This window comes from Genypterus blacodes, unplaced genomic scaffold, assembly GCF_046128005.1.
Source record: "Genypterus blacodes isolate CSIRO-AG114 ecotype Tasmania unplaced genomic scaffold, CSIRO-AGI_Gbla_v1 ptg000056l_1, whole genome shotgun sequence".
Lineage (NCBI taxonomy): Eukaryota > Metazoa > Chordata > Actinopteri > Ophidiiformes > Ophidiidae > Genypterus > Genypterus blacodes.
In genome coordinates this window covers 1684270-1697171 of record NW_027466868.1, presented here as the reverse complement: position 1 = coordinate 1697171, position 12902 = coordinate 1684270, and the positions used below count along the sequence as shown (strand labels likewise).

The window sequence follows — 12902 nt, the reverse complement described above, 5'->3', positions numbered from 1 at the left end:
TTACGATCAACTGAAATATAAACTGAAATAATAAGTAAAATATGATAAATAAAATATAAAATGATAACAAAAAATATGGTAAATGAAATAAATACAATAATAAATTAAAATAGAATAAATTAAATAGAATGCAAAAAAATAAAATACAGTAAAATGTCAAAAAAAAGTACAAATGTGGTAAAATGGGAAAAATGTTAGGGTTTTTTGTTGTATTCTTCTTACATACGTTATGTAATAGACCTGTCCATCACTTTGGTCACGACCTCTATAAAAACATGTCCCCACAGCTATGAACTGTACCAGGGTTCACTTTGAAGCTCCGGCTCACTTGTTTGCTGTGTGTCCTGAGTGTTGATACTTCTCAAAACGATCAGAACAATAGAGGAAAAATGCGTGTGAAAGCACACTAAGTGTGAGAAGATCCAAAGTGCGGAAGGAGAGCAGTGATTAAAGGAACATTCTGTGCTCTTTGATGAAGCCACAGTAATCTGAGCTGCACATGTTGTAACCAAACCTCATTCAAACTGCAGTAATCTGCTTTAAGTACCAGATTATCTCACAGTATTGTATAAATTGTCCTGTGCAGTAAACTCCGCCCATCTGGCCCCGTTCACGCTCATTAAAACCAAAGTTTGATGTAAGAATAATTTACTGCTGAACGGACGGAGAACTCGTCCAGCTAATATAAACACGCTGTGCATACGTGGATAAAAATGGTTATAAAAAAACAGCGCTGAAAGCCACAACTATTGTTCCCAAGAAGCTTTATTGACTCAAAAGGCCAGAAAAATGTAGATTTATGGAAGTCTGACGTTGGTGAAAGCCAGATTAATGAGGTTTGGCCATGACTGCGTACTGGATCACTCTGCATTATGTCAGAAAAATAGCTTTACATTATGCAATCCAGATATACTGTGTGTGCGTGTGTGTTACATAACCCAGCTTGCGTTGTGAGGTGGCAGAGCAAATTCGTCTTGTCATGATGTTAGCAGTCATGTCGTTCACGAAACAAAATGATTCACTTGTGGAATGCAAAAATGCGTTTGGCCTTCTCTCACCTACGCGCACGCACACACACACACACACACACACACACACTGTTTTTTCTCATCTCTTGGCTGGAGCGTTCAGGCCACTATGGTCTTGTATGACACCATCTCTCCTCTCCTCCACCCTGCTCTGAAGTTCAGGTCTTAAATCAATATGTTGCCAACTTCAGGTGTCAAGAAATGTACATCCGAACTTGACCCTTGACCCTAATGATTCAGAGGCCTTTGCGCTTTGGAAGAAAAGGATCCATAGACTTGTGGAGCTGAACATTTACACCAAGTATCTCCAGATTTCTCCAATTGACAGCAAAAGCAATGTCAGCGACCAAGTTTTCACTGAAATGTGTGATGTTGTCAGCACCATAGCCAGCCCATCTCTACTTAGCGTGCACAGTGGTGCTGTAGAATAGAATCTACGTGTCTTTTATTGCACATTAAAGCACGCAGGTTTGCTATAGATCCCTGATTGAAATCAGACCATGGGACCCTTTGTAACGCGTCCCGTGCATGGAAGACTTCGCTGACTGAAGATGACATCATTTTGTGCTTCAGGCCGGCATTCATCAAAAACTGTAAATCATCAAAAATTCAATTAAAGGCTTTTATCCGCCACATCCATCGCATGTCACGACCGTTTTGCTCCAATCTGCATCAGCAGTTGGTCGTGGTTTTGCTCGACCACATTTTCGCCCTCCCAAAGCAGAATAGCTCTTATAACTTGTCACCAAAAACATCAGCGTTCTGTCTTTTCTGGAAGCTTAAACAAGGAAAATGTTTGTATGAAAGCGACTTGATGTTGCTGGTGGATGGCTGTCATCAAAGCTTTTGGAATGTTTTGCAGGATCTCTGTGATGTCTTATTTTGGAAAACAGCTTTATGTGCTAAGCTTTCAGATTTCTAATTGAGATGGTAAACATGTGTGTGTGTGCTTTTATGGTATGGGATAGAAGGTTTTAATTGGAGGCCTGTTGATGCTTATTTTTTGATGCTCCTTTCTTTCATTTTGACCCCTTCCTCCTCCTCGTCTCATCCTCCTCCTCTTCCCTCTCTCTTTCAGAGTACAATCCCCAGGCCTTCAGTATTCCCCTGTCCCAGGTCATTGCGAATGATCGAACCCACCGGCAGCGTCAGGACAGTTTTCGCCAGGACCCCCCGCATCGCGAGGAACACAAGGACTCCTCTGACCTCGTCTCCTCCATTTTACAGGTACATCGATTGATCCATCTATCAATCTCTGGGCTTGTCTGTCCAAACTCTCCCTTAAACTGCCACTCCTTGATCTTCTTTCTCTGCAGTTTGCCACCAAGCGGCCGTCCAACAAGGAGCTGTCGAGCAGCAACTCCTCGTTGAGCTCCACATCTGAGACGGCCAATGAGTCGCCGTCGCCCAACACACCCGAGGCCGCACCACGGGCGCGTCGCAGGGTGGGACTTGTTATTACTGTTCATCCCTGTCATGTCACAGCTAACACAGATTCCACTTGTCATTATTGTTATCCGCTACTTGGTGTTCGTGGATAAGTCGTTCTTCATCCATAGAGTTAGTTTGCATGGTTTGGTCAGCCAGGGCTGCACTTTAAAGTCGGAGACGCGAAAAAGTCACCGCTAAAACAGGACAGCATGATAAAAATTGAGATAATTTGCATTTCTCTGTCTTTATTCATTGCTTAATGTGTGGAATGAGAGCGACGTGTTTGTGTGGTCAACTGAAGCCGATTCTGCTCGTCTGGAACACGTAGTGATAAGAATCCTTTGGCTTCTAGGGCGGCATGTCAGTGGACTCCATCACAGACCTGGACGACAACCAGTCCCGTCTGCTGGAGGCGCTGCAGCTCTCTCTGCCCGCCGAGACGCCCAGCAAAAAGGAGAAGCACCGTGACAAAAGGCTGAGTCTCAACCCCATCTACCGCCAGGTGCCCCGGGTGGTCGACAGCTGCTGCCAGCAAATAGAGAAACACGGTGAATACAGACACACACATTACTGCAGTGAAACTGTTTCAGAGTTTCTGTCAGAAGGATCCTTTCTATGATGGCCCCGACATAGAGACACTTCGGTTTAACACTCATTCATATTGAACTTTTGTTTGTTTGTTTTCATCAGTTAATCTTTAGTTCCTTGTCCTTGCTTCAGGTTTGCAGACTGTGGGGATCTTCAGAGTGGGAAGCTCCAAGAAACGAGTGCGACAGGTGAATGTTCTCTCACTTCTTCGTTGACATTAAAACCTCAAAATGTTCCGGTAGATCAAGAGATTCCCTCTTCCATTTGTGAATTCAGCAAAGTCAGATATAAGTAAGCATAAGTGGAATGCTACGCCTACTGTTTATCAATCAACACAAAGTATAGAAAATATGACTGAAGCATACATATAAACAATATATCACATGCATTTATACATATATGCATGTATACACAGGGGTAAGGATCATAGAGTTTATATAACCTGCTGCTCTGTTTACACACGTGCAGATCCTTAACTGTGGCTCAGTGGCAATGGAGGGAAATTTGCAGGTTTATTTTCACACGGTAGTCAAGTTAAATCAGGTCAAACTTTATTTAAAGTGTAAAGTCACACCGAGGTGCCTGGACACGCTTTAAAATCCTTTTGTCCGCTTTGGATTCAATATTAACACTGATTTCGGCTACAATCAACATTTTTACCGCACGAAACCTCTCGAATCGGTTGGCGGTGTTAGCGTATGAATTATACTCTGACAGTTCTACCTCCGTGTGTGTTTATAACACAACATCTCTGTTGTAAACTGCCAATGAAACAGTTTGTGTGACAAATGAAAATCTCCATTTTGCGTTCTCTGCTCGGCTCTGTTGATACAAGCCAGCATCAACATTTATACGTTCGCCAATTGAGCTTGACATAAGAATTTATTAGCTTAATTAGCGGCGTATGCGACGTGAAAAAGTTGAACAAAAGATCGCTTAATCCTGTGGAGGTCGTCCAGGGGTCAGATTGCAGATGAGATGAAGATTTCTGACTGGTAGAGCTGGTTTGAACTCTGGGAGTGTAGCGGGTCACTTGGTGGGCCAACAGGAAGTGCGGCGGTGTGGGTGTGGGTGTGTGGAGAACATAATTTCCATTGTTTTGTGCAGAGGGTGTGTGTGAATCCTCCTCTTCCTCTCTTTCTTCCCTCCTTCAGCTGCGCGAGGAGTTCGACCGCGGGGTCGACATCCAGCTGGACGAGGAGCACAGCGTCCACGATGTGGCGGCGCTGCTCAAGGAGTTCCTCAGGGACATGCCCGACCCCCTCCTCACCAAGGAGCTCTACACCGCCTTCATCAGCACCACCTGTAAGCGTCCTCACCCCTCTCCCCTCTCCCCCCTCCTCCGTCCTCGCCCTCCTCCTCCTCTCTCTCATTGGACCACTTTGCGTCTTTGTTTCAGTGTTGGACTCAGACGAGCAGCAGAGCGTGACTCAGCTCCTCCTCTATCTGCTCCCAGCATGCAACAGTGACACTCTTCACCGCCTCCTGGAGTTCCTGTCCACCGTGGCCGACCACGCTCACGACCGGCAGGAGAAAGAAGGACAGGAGGTCAGTGACTGTCCTCGAAGTGAGGAAGAAACTTCGCCACACGTATGATAAGATGCAACTAACAGATAGAAATGCCAGTGCGCTGATCAGTCTGTGTGTGTGTGTGTCACTGGTATGTACACACATATTTCCTCACACTTGTCAAGCCTTAAACGTTCACAGCTGAAGGTCCTCACAATCCAAGTGCGGTGGCTACGGCTCAGTGCGTTTAACTTCTAATCTCTAATCCGTTTAGGGCAATAATTTGGGTTACACCATTAGTGTAAACGATGTAATCCAGGATTCAAAGGTTTCATTTGTCACACACATGGTTACATGTGTGCAACGTGCAGTGAAACAACTTTTCTGGATTAATAATAAATCAAGCAATAATAAAATAAAGAAATCAAACAGCAATTGGTGAATTTAACTTTAAATATTTAAATCAATAAGGAATAAAAACATGTAGACAACAAGAAGTGCACAAAATGTCCACCTCAGTGAAAAATAAAGAAGTTTGTGGACGTTATTAAGAGTTGAAGCTGAGAGTTCAAAGTCTGAAAAACCCTGAATGGTTGTCTGAAGGCTGAAGGCCGGAAAAAATGTTTGAATTCTTTCTCCTTCTGAAAGTATGAAGAAGTTAGAACGACCTGAAGACATAAAGTGCCGGAAGGAGATTGAAAGAGGTTTGAATGGGCAAAAACATCTTGGTGTCTGAATGGTGTCTGTAGGTGGAAGTATGCGGAACTAGTTGAGTGCCAAAGAATCATACAGACGGAAACAAGAACAATACAATCACAGTTATTAATTTCCAGCAATCACAGTAATTACACAGTACACATAAAGTAGCGCTGGGGTTGTCATGGAATCCTTAGCAGTGCACAGGGTTAGACGTGTTTACATACCTGTTCAACGTGACTATGACTGAGACTGTAAACCATCTGCATGTTTTCCTCACCTGCCGCACTTCCTCTCATGAACAGCTTAATCCAAACTCACAGGAACTCAGCAAATCCGTCTACACGTCTCACTTTCCAGACGAAGATCACAGTATAGAGTGACTGAATGAGGCTGACTGATCTACTACAAAGGCTTTGAAGTCGCTCTACGGAGGCCACTTGTTGAACTCTGCAGGATCGTTAATTTCTCTGCTCTGCTAAGAAAGTTTCCGCTTAATATGTTGTGTTGACTGATCAAAACAGCACGAATAACATCATCATCATCATCAGTGATCACAGCGCTGCATGGCCTCAGCGATGTCGTGCTTTACCTCCTTCCTGTCCCGTACACTCCCTTTGGCACGACTGTTTGCGGTTAGAGAGTTGCGTGTTTCTGTAAGTGCGTGGGTGTGTGGAGATTTGACGATCTGCCTTCAGCGCTTCATATCTCCTGTGTCTGCGTCCGAGATCGTGACAGGAAGTTTGAGCGATCGGCACTCGGGGCGTGATCGGCGCTTTCTTGGCATTCGCCGCTCCCAACGCTCCGCTGAGGCTGGGAGTGGAAAAGGAGGAATTTGGGAAGGAATGAACGCAGATTTTAGGCAGGGAGAAGTAAAAAAGAATGCTATGGAGGACGCGCACCATCGCCCAACCCTAGCAGGTACGCTAGGAACCGGCGGACACTGCGATGTTTGGCGTTGCCCTGTCGCAACGAAAGGGTAAAGTGAGAAGAGAAAGATAAGGAGGAAGGAGAGGAAGTGAGGATGAAATGTGAGAGAGGCGAGGAAACGTCTCAGCGGGTTGTGTAATTGCGGCACAACAGTGACGTCTCTTGCCTTCCCTGACGCACAGAAAGTTCTGAAGTATTTTTAGGTCCTGAACAAACACAAAGGTACAGAGAATAAGGAATTCTGACAAAGGAATTCTGGGCCCTGAATAGCGACCTCATGCTTGTGGTCTTACTGAATCCATGTTTTTCCTCCATGTTTTTTGCAGATGACGGGGAACAAAATGACCTCCTTGAACCTGGCCACCATCTTTGGCCCCAATCTGCTCCACAAGCAGAAGAGCTCGGACAAGGAGTTCAGCGTGCAGAGCTCGGCACGGGCGGAGGAGAGCACCGCCGTCATCGCCGTGCTGCAGAGGATGATCGCCAGCTACCAGACGCTCTTCATGGTCAGTCACGAGCGAAACGATGTGAGAAGGTATCTGGAAGTAACTAAAAGACAGAGATCCATGAAAACATACAGAGGTTTCAGGGTCAAAGGTCACATGTAAACACTTCCGAGGCGGTGGTGAACATATTTGTATCTAAACTGAGCGTAGAGCCTCATATTGAGGAGCTCATGGATCCATCCAAGGATCAAAGACCAACAGACCTGTAAGAGAAGCTCAAACATCCAAACAATCAAAGTGACAGAGAGAAGAAAGATGGCTAGGGAAACAGGAACAGACAGGAGCAACAAAGGAAGCGTGAAAGGAGGCCAGACGGCGTGAAAGAAGACAGATGGACGAGTAGGAGTGTTTTTGTGTGGGAGAATAGAAGCAGAGAGGCCGTAGTAAGCCAGCCGTTTCAGATATTTGCTAGTCCTACGCGTCGAGGAACGCCATGAGCCGGAGCCAAAGGGACTCACCGGCTCGAGGTAACGCAGAGTAATACCTGGAATATGTCGCAGAGTTAATTGGACTAGAAAGGTGGAGGTCATTGCCGTCATCGTCTATTACAGAACATCGGATTCCTCTCTTGTTCTTCCCGAAAAAAGTAAAGCGCAGAAGTCCGGGATGAAATCTCTCAGACGGCGATGCGTCAGAGGGGGTCAGGATCTCTCAGGGATTACTGCCTCCTTGCTTGTTTTGTTCCCGTCTTTGTTCTCTGGGAGTTTCTCTGCGGTGAAGACAGGCGGTCCAGGTCAACTCAGGTCTGAAACCTTATACCGAGATGTTTTGTAACCTGCTGCCTGGGGGGGCAGGGGGAGTGTGTGTGTGTGTGTGTGTGGGGGGGGGGGGGGGGGGGGGGGGGTTGACATTCCTACAGTAAAACCAGCGCAGAGCCGTAAATTGCATTGAGCTGGATCTAACTCTCTGCATCAATGGTGAATAGAAGCAGATGAAGTTACATGAATGAAATCTCAATGTTGTTTTGTAACTGTCTTCATGCTCGAGATTGATTGATTGGTTAAATTTGGGGGTTTAAAGGTTCATAGTTTGATCGTAAAGCTGATTTCACTTCACAGCAGAAAGGTCCTGGGTTCATATTCCTTTGGTCCTTCCTGTATGAAGATTGATTGTACTTCCTACGTCTGCCAACTCAATGCTCCTGCCCTTGCCCTTGCCCAAGCCCCTGAGCCAGAGGGCCCTGCAGGAGGAAGTAGACCTGGACTTGGTTCTCTGCCTCGGCATGGCTGCCGGTTAAACGCAGAGATTTGATCCAAAGCTTCATTTCACCTTGAGATGTCTTTGTTGATTTTCAGGTGCCTCCTGATCTGCAGAATGAGGTTCTGATGAGTCTGCTGGAGACGGATCCAGACGTGGTGGACTACCTTCTGAGGCAAAAAGCATCGCAGTGAGTTGCAGACATCCTAATTGACTCCGCCCACTCTACTCCACTCAACTCCACTCAACTCCACTCCACTCCAGCCTTTCAGCATGTTCCCGTCTCTCATCCCTGGTTTTGTCCACGCTCCCCCGCAGGAGTCCGGACCTGTTGCAGCCGGAGGAGCCCTTCGCCCTGAGCGAGCGCCGCTCCTCCAGCGACTCCAACAAGGTGTCCAGCGGTGAGGTGTCCCCGTACGACAACAACTCCCCCGTCCTGAGCGAGCGCAGAGGAGAACTGGTCCCTGAGCAGTACACGGTGGTGGGACAGGTGTCCGGCTGGAGCAGCGAGCACGGCGCCGACAGCTGGGCTGCCAAAGGTGAGCCGGAAAGGGTTAAAGAGCTGAAAGAAAAGGCCGTTAATGATCTCAGTTGAACAGGAAGGACTTCATCTGGACTTGGCTGGTGATTCTTGGCGTAATGTGGTTTCTCTTTGGCCTCCGTCAGACTCCATATCTGAGGAGCACGCTAACATTTGGGGGACGTGGCACTCAACTCTGAAACCAGCATTCAAGGACCAAACTTATGCAGGTAAATTGATCCCAGGCTGGAGGGCTGCAGGTTTCTGTTCCTAAAATAGTCACGACAAAGAGGACGGATGGTTAAGGGGACTTCCAGGTCCTCTGCAATAAAGACCAGAGAGGCAGAGCGGCAAACAGAGCTGCTCTACTGGACCGGACTGCTAGAAACCACAACACAAACACCTAAACGCCTCGTCATCACACTCTGCGGTTGTGTTTTGTACAATTTGTAAAGCAAAGAAATGTGCAGTTTGATTCCCATCCCTCTGCACATTTGGTATTATTCACAGTTTGTCAATAACAACAAGCACACAGAAGTACGAGTCCACAGCACAGCATGTACCGGCTTTTATCAGTGTGTAGTGTGGAGCTGAGGACCGGAGAGCAGCATGAAGTGTTTAAGGTGAAATCTTTAAGTCGTTTGGTCCTCAGGAACCAAAACCCTGCAGGTCTCCATTCATCTTCTTCCATCTAATGAGACATTCATTTGCACCTGGGACGCCAGTTGGAGCTGTTTAACTGTAATTTACTGACGGGTTGGATGGAAAAACCAGGAGCTTTTGAGATTCGGGCGTTGGGCAGCTGCTGCAGGTTGCAGCACTTTACCTCACAAAAGCAAAAGGAGTCATGGTTTGATTTTATTTCTGTGTTTTGATGAAACCTCAGTAAAGATGAATATGTTGGAGCTTTTCTGCTTGTTGACGTCATCACGGGGAGCAGCTTGACTCCAGTACTGTCCATGCTCCTTGACAATGTTTTTTATGGGTTCATTAAAAATAATGAATTCCACTGCTGTTGTTGATCTTCTCTTTCCAGGTTCCCATGGCAACATGTCGGAGGGAAGCTCCCGCAGCTCTCAGGAGGGTCTCGACGGGCTCCACGGCGATGGCAGGCAGCAGTCGGCGGTACGACGGACTCGGACTGTGCCCGGCAACACGGAGTATAGGTCCCACCCGCCCGTGACCCGGGTGTGCACCAGCCCTCCCGCGGAGAAGGAGAGGCCGCGCCTGCAGCTCAAACTCCACCCCTCGGTGACGTCACACCTCAACAACCAATCAGGCGGACCCATGTGCGGCACGCAGGGCCTCCAGCGGGGAAGCTTCCAGGTTCCCCCCCCTTACAACGCCCAACATCGCTTGGCGGGTTCACAAACATCAGCTGTCCTGCCCCCCCTGCAGGCCACCAGGCAAAACGCAGCACAGACAAACTCGGCCTCCACCACGGAGGCACACATGACGCCGCTGAGCCCCGAGTGGCAGGACTGGCAGAGGGACCGCTGGCAGATCTGGCAGCTGCTGTCGTCGGACAATGCGGACACTCTGCCAGAGACGCTGGTGTGAGCGCGGACCAAGAACTCTGATGTCGAGTGATGCTTTATTCAAAATGTACCGATTCTCAGGGAAGTTACATCTAAACTAGGTCACTGAGTCCAGACCAGGTAAGTGGACAGCAGATGTCACGCCAAACTTGTCAGAGACCTTATCCGGGTGTAATTTCCCCCAAATTCTTTACATTTTGTTAAATCTCCATCACTTTAAGTCCTCTTTGGATCAGAACACGTTAAACCCCGATGACAATCACTCCTTCTCACCTTCTCCTTTGATCAACCCCTCCACCTCATCTCTCCACCTCCCTACATCCTCTCCCTCCCCCGTCCCGTCTCTCCCTGTGTCTTATCGCTGCGGTGTTTGTTTACGTGTGCAGCTGCTGCCTTGTACAGACTTTTACATTGAAGAGCCACTAGTATTTTTGTATGGACGCTACAAATTCCCCCTACGTGTTCCCAGTGATGTAGTAAACAAAAAAAACCACCCTCGAGAAATACCTCAACGCTTTCTTTACCTTTTCCTCAGAATGCTACCGTGGCTGTGCGATTGCTCTTCACACACGTGGCAGATTATAGGAAAACAGCGTTAGTTTTGTCTGACATTTTCATTTTCTCCGATATTTGCGTTTGACCGCCCCAACGCTAGAACGTACGCATTGGTAATTGCTGCTATATGAGTTTCTGTGTGCGTCGCGGTCGCATAGCTCAGCCACAGCCGCGCGTGAAGATCAAACGTCGACTTTTGGTCAAGGTAAAGTAATGTTTAACTGTTTTGTACATATGCATACACAATATATATGTAAATGTACATGTAAAGTATATACTTTGTGAATCTACCTAAAAGTATGTCAGTCCTTTAACAGGCAGTCGTGGTGATGTTTGTGTCAGACTGCTGTTCCGTCTGTTATATTGAATGTAAAATGCTTCACTTTCTTTAAAATACTTATGGTAAAGCACTCGGCTATATGTTTGCTTTCATGTTCTCTTGCCAAAGTTTGTTTCCTTTACGTCAGGATATTTATCGTACAGCTACGCGGATTCCATTCAGAATTCGTGTTTATGAAGCATTTCAGCTTTGGAGATTTATGTCCGCGCATGCGCATGTTGCGGTACCCGAATAAACTCTGGGGGCAGTATTGTCAACGTGAAAACCGTCGTAGTCGCGCAAAATGGTGTGATTTGTGTTTGTGCACTCACGTTGCCCTCTAGTGGATACGTGATGTAACGCACCTTTGTCAAAATGTGTACGTAAAAATGGAAGTATAATCTTGGCCGCACACACCTACACACACACACACACACACACATTTCTCTATAAGTTAAGGGAATGAAGTCTTTGCATCATAAAGTTGATTTTAAAAAAAGAATCACACATCTGTAAGACTGTTTTTTTTGGATATTTGCCAGCAATTCATGTTTAAAACCAACAAGTTTGCATTAATCAATCTATTATCTTATCCTCTGACGGCAGTAACTCTGCCCCAAAGCCTGCATTTGGACACCCAAGATGGTTAAAATGATGTATATGAATTTCCTAATATAGCCTATTACCCATGGCGTCTTCTCTTATATGGTATTATTGTGGGTATTTGCTGGCAAATATTTCACATTTCCTCACATCGTGTTGGGATATTTGCTCGTTTTAAGTCACCTCGGTGTTAAATGGCTATAATGTCACACATCTTCTCTGTGTTTTGTGAATTTGAGGGAACAATGGAACCGCAAGCGTGAGAAAGCTTGTGGTTAGGCTGTGGCGCCATCTAGTGTACATCACGCATAGTTTCCATTCACATGCAAAACTCGAAGCATTCTAAGCACCTTTTTACGTGAAAATGTGTAAATCTAAAAAAAATAAAAAATACCAAAACAGTTTCTCAACACTCAAATTAATGAGTTTGTTGTATTAACTCTTATTTTGTGAACATATTTGTATCGCTTCTCTGCTGAGTGTTGTAATATATGAATCCCATGAGTTTCTATTCAAGAAAAAGGACACAAAATCATTCACGATGGCCTTTGTTGACCCAAAATTGTGTCTTTGTCTGGCTGATGTCACTATAAATCGAGCCGGCGCCGTGGTGTTTTGTTGATGTATTTGTGGGGTTTTAACTGGGTCCAAGCTGTAATGAATCGTCATTTTTGCTTTTGTACTTGTGTGTCATCATCAATATGCTATGATGGAATTAAAACATGATAAATGTTACACGTACTCTTCTTCTATTGTAGTGTTTGAACATTGTAGTAACGCACAGTATGATCCAATGTAAACGTCTCAGGGGAGAGACGTCACCCGCTTGACCTTTGACCCCGTCAGATGTATTCCTGGCTGGAGATGTGAGGCTTAAGTGGCTCCGTGTCTCTGACTCACCGGCCTGTAAATGTCAGAATGGAGAGAGCGAGCCGGGCGTTCCATCAGAGTCTCTCCTCCCAAAAACCTCAACCTCTTATTATACCTGAAACGTACGACGTCTGCCAGTGAAAACAGCAGAGGATGACTCATCTCTTCCTCTTCCTCTGTTCAACCAGACGTGGCGCCCAGTCAGCAAGTCTGTGCATCCGTTTCCCTTTAGAAGAGGAAGATAACGGGAAATAAAGCTGCTCCCATCGTGGCGTCTAACATTTCTCGCCCGGAGACACGTGGGATCATGGAAATGACTCACGAGCATGAAACTCATACAAACCATCATACCGTCATTTCTTAACCTAAGTGTTTCACAGAGGTTATGGGGTTCAGTGCCAGAGGTGGCAATTTCCAATGACCGTCATCAAAAACGCAAAAATGATGGAATTTCATATGGAAAATCTGTCTCCTGTCCCTCTGGGGGGAACGGTTTCAGTGGTCCGTGTTGGCTTGGCGCGATATTAAATGAATTATTGTTGATTTTCCAGAGTATCTTTTTCATTCCGTGAGCGATTTCCCTTAATTAAATCTGTCTGTAACCTTGGAAAG

General features: G+C 46.1%; 1 protein-coding gene across 3 annotated transcripts in view; it reads left to right on the top strand.

Annotated features, from left to right (window-relative positions):
• Positions 1–12155, top strand: part of LOC143002385 (rho GTPase-activating protein 6-like) — a 56423-nt gene extending 44268 nt beyond the window's left edge. For 2 of the 3 annotated variants that reach the window (XM_076152459.1, XM_076152461.1), the window contains exons 4-14: positions 2107–2255; positions 2345–2473; positions 2812–3007; positions 3180–3235; positions 4202–4352; positions 4447–4595; positions 6509–6688; positions 7984–8075; positions 8204–8424; positions 8552–8635; positions 9442–12155. In XM_076152459.1, coding sequence (XP_076008574.1) covers positions 2107–2255; positions 2345–2473; positions 2812–3007; positions 3180–3235; positions 4202–4352; positions 4447–4595; positions 6509–6688; positions 7984–8075; positions 8204–8424; positions 8552–8635; positions 9442–9965 — 1931 coding nt within the window. In that variant the 3' untranslated portion in view covers positions 9966–12155. The remainder of the gene's footprint in view (positions 1–2106; positions 2256–2344; positions 2474–2811; positions 3008–3179; positions 3236–4201; positions 4353–4446; positions 4596–6508; positions 6689–7983; positions 8076–8203; positions 8425–8551; positions 8636–9441) is intronic. The other variant, XM_076152460.1, reaches the window with a different exon arrangement.
• Positions 12156–12902: the final 747 nt, after the last annotated feature.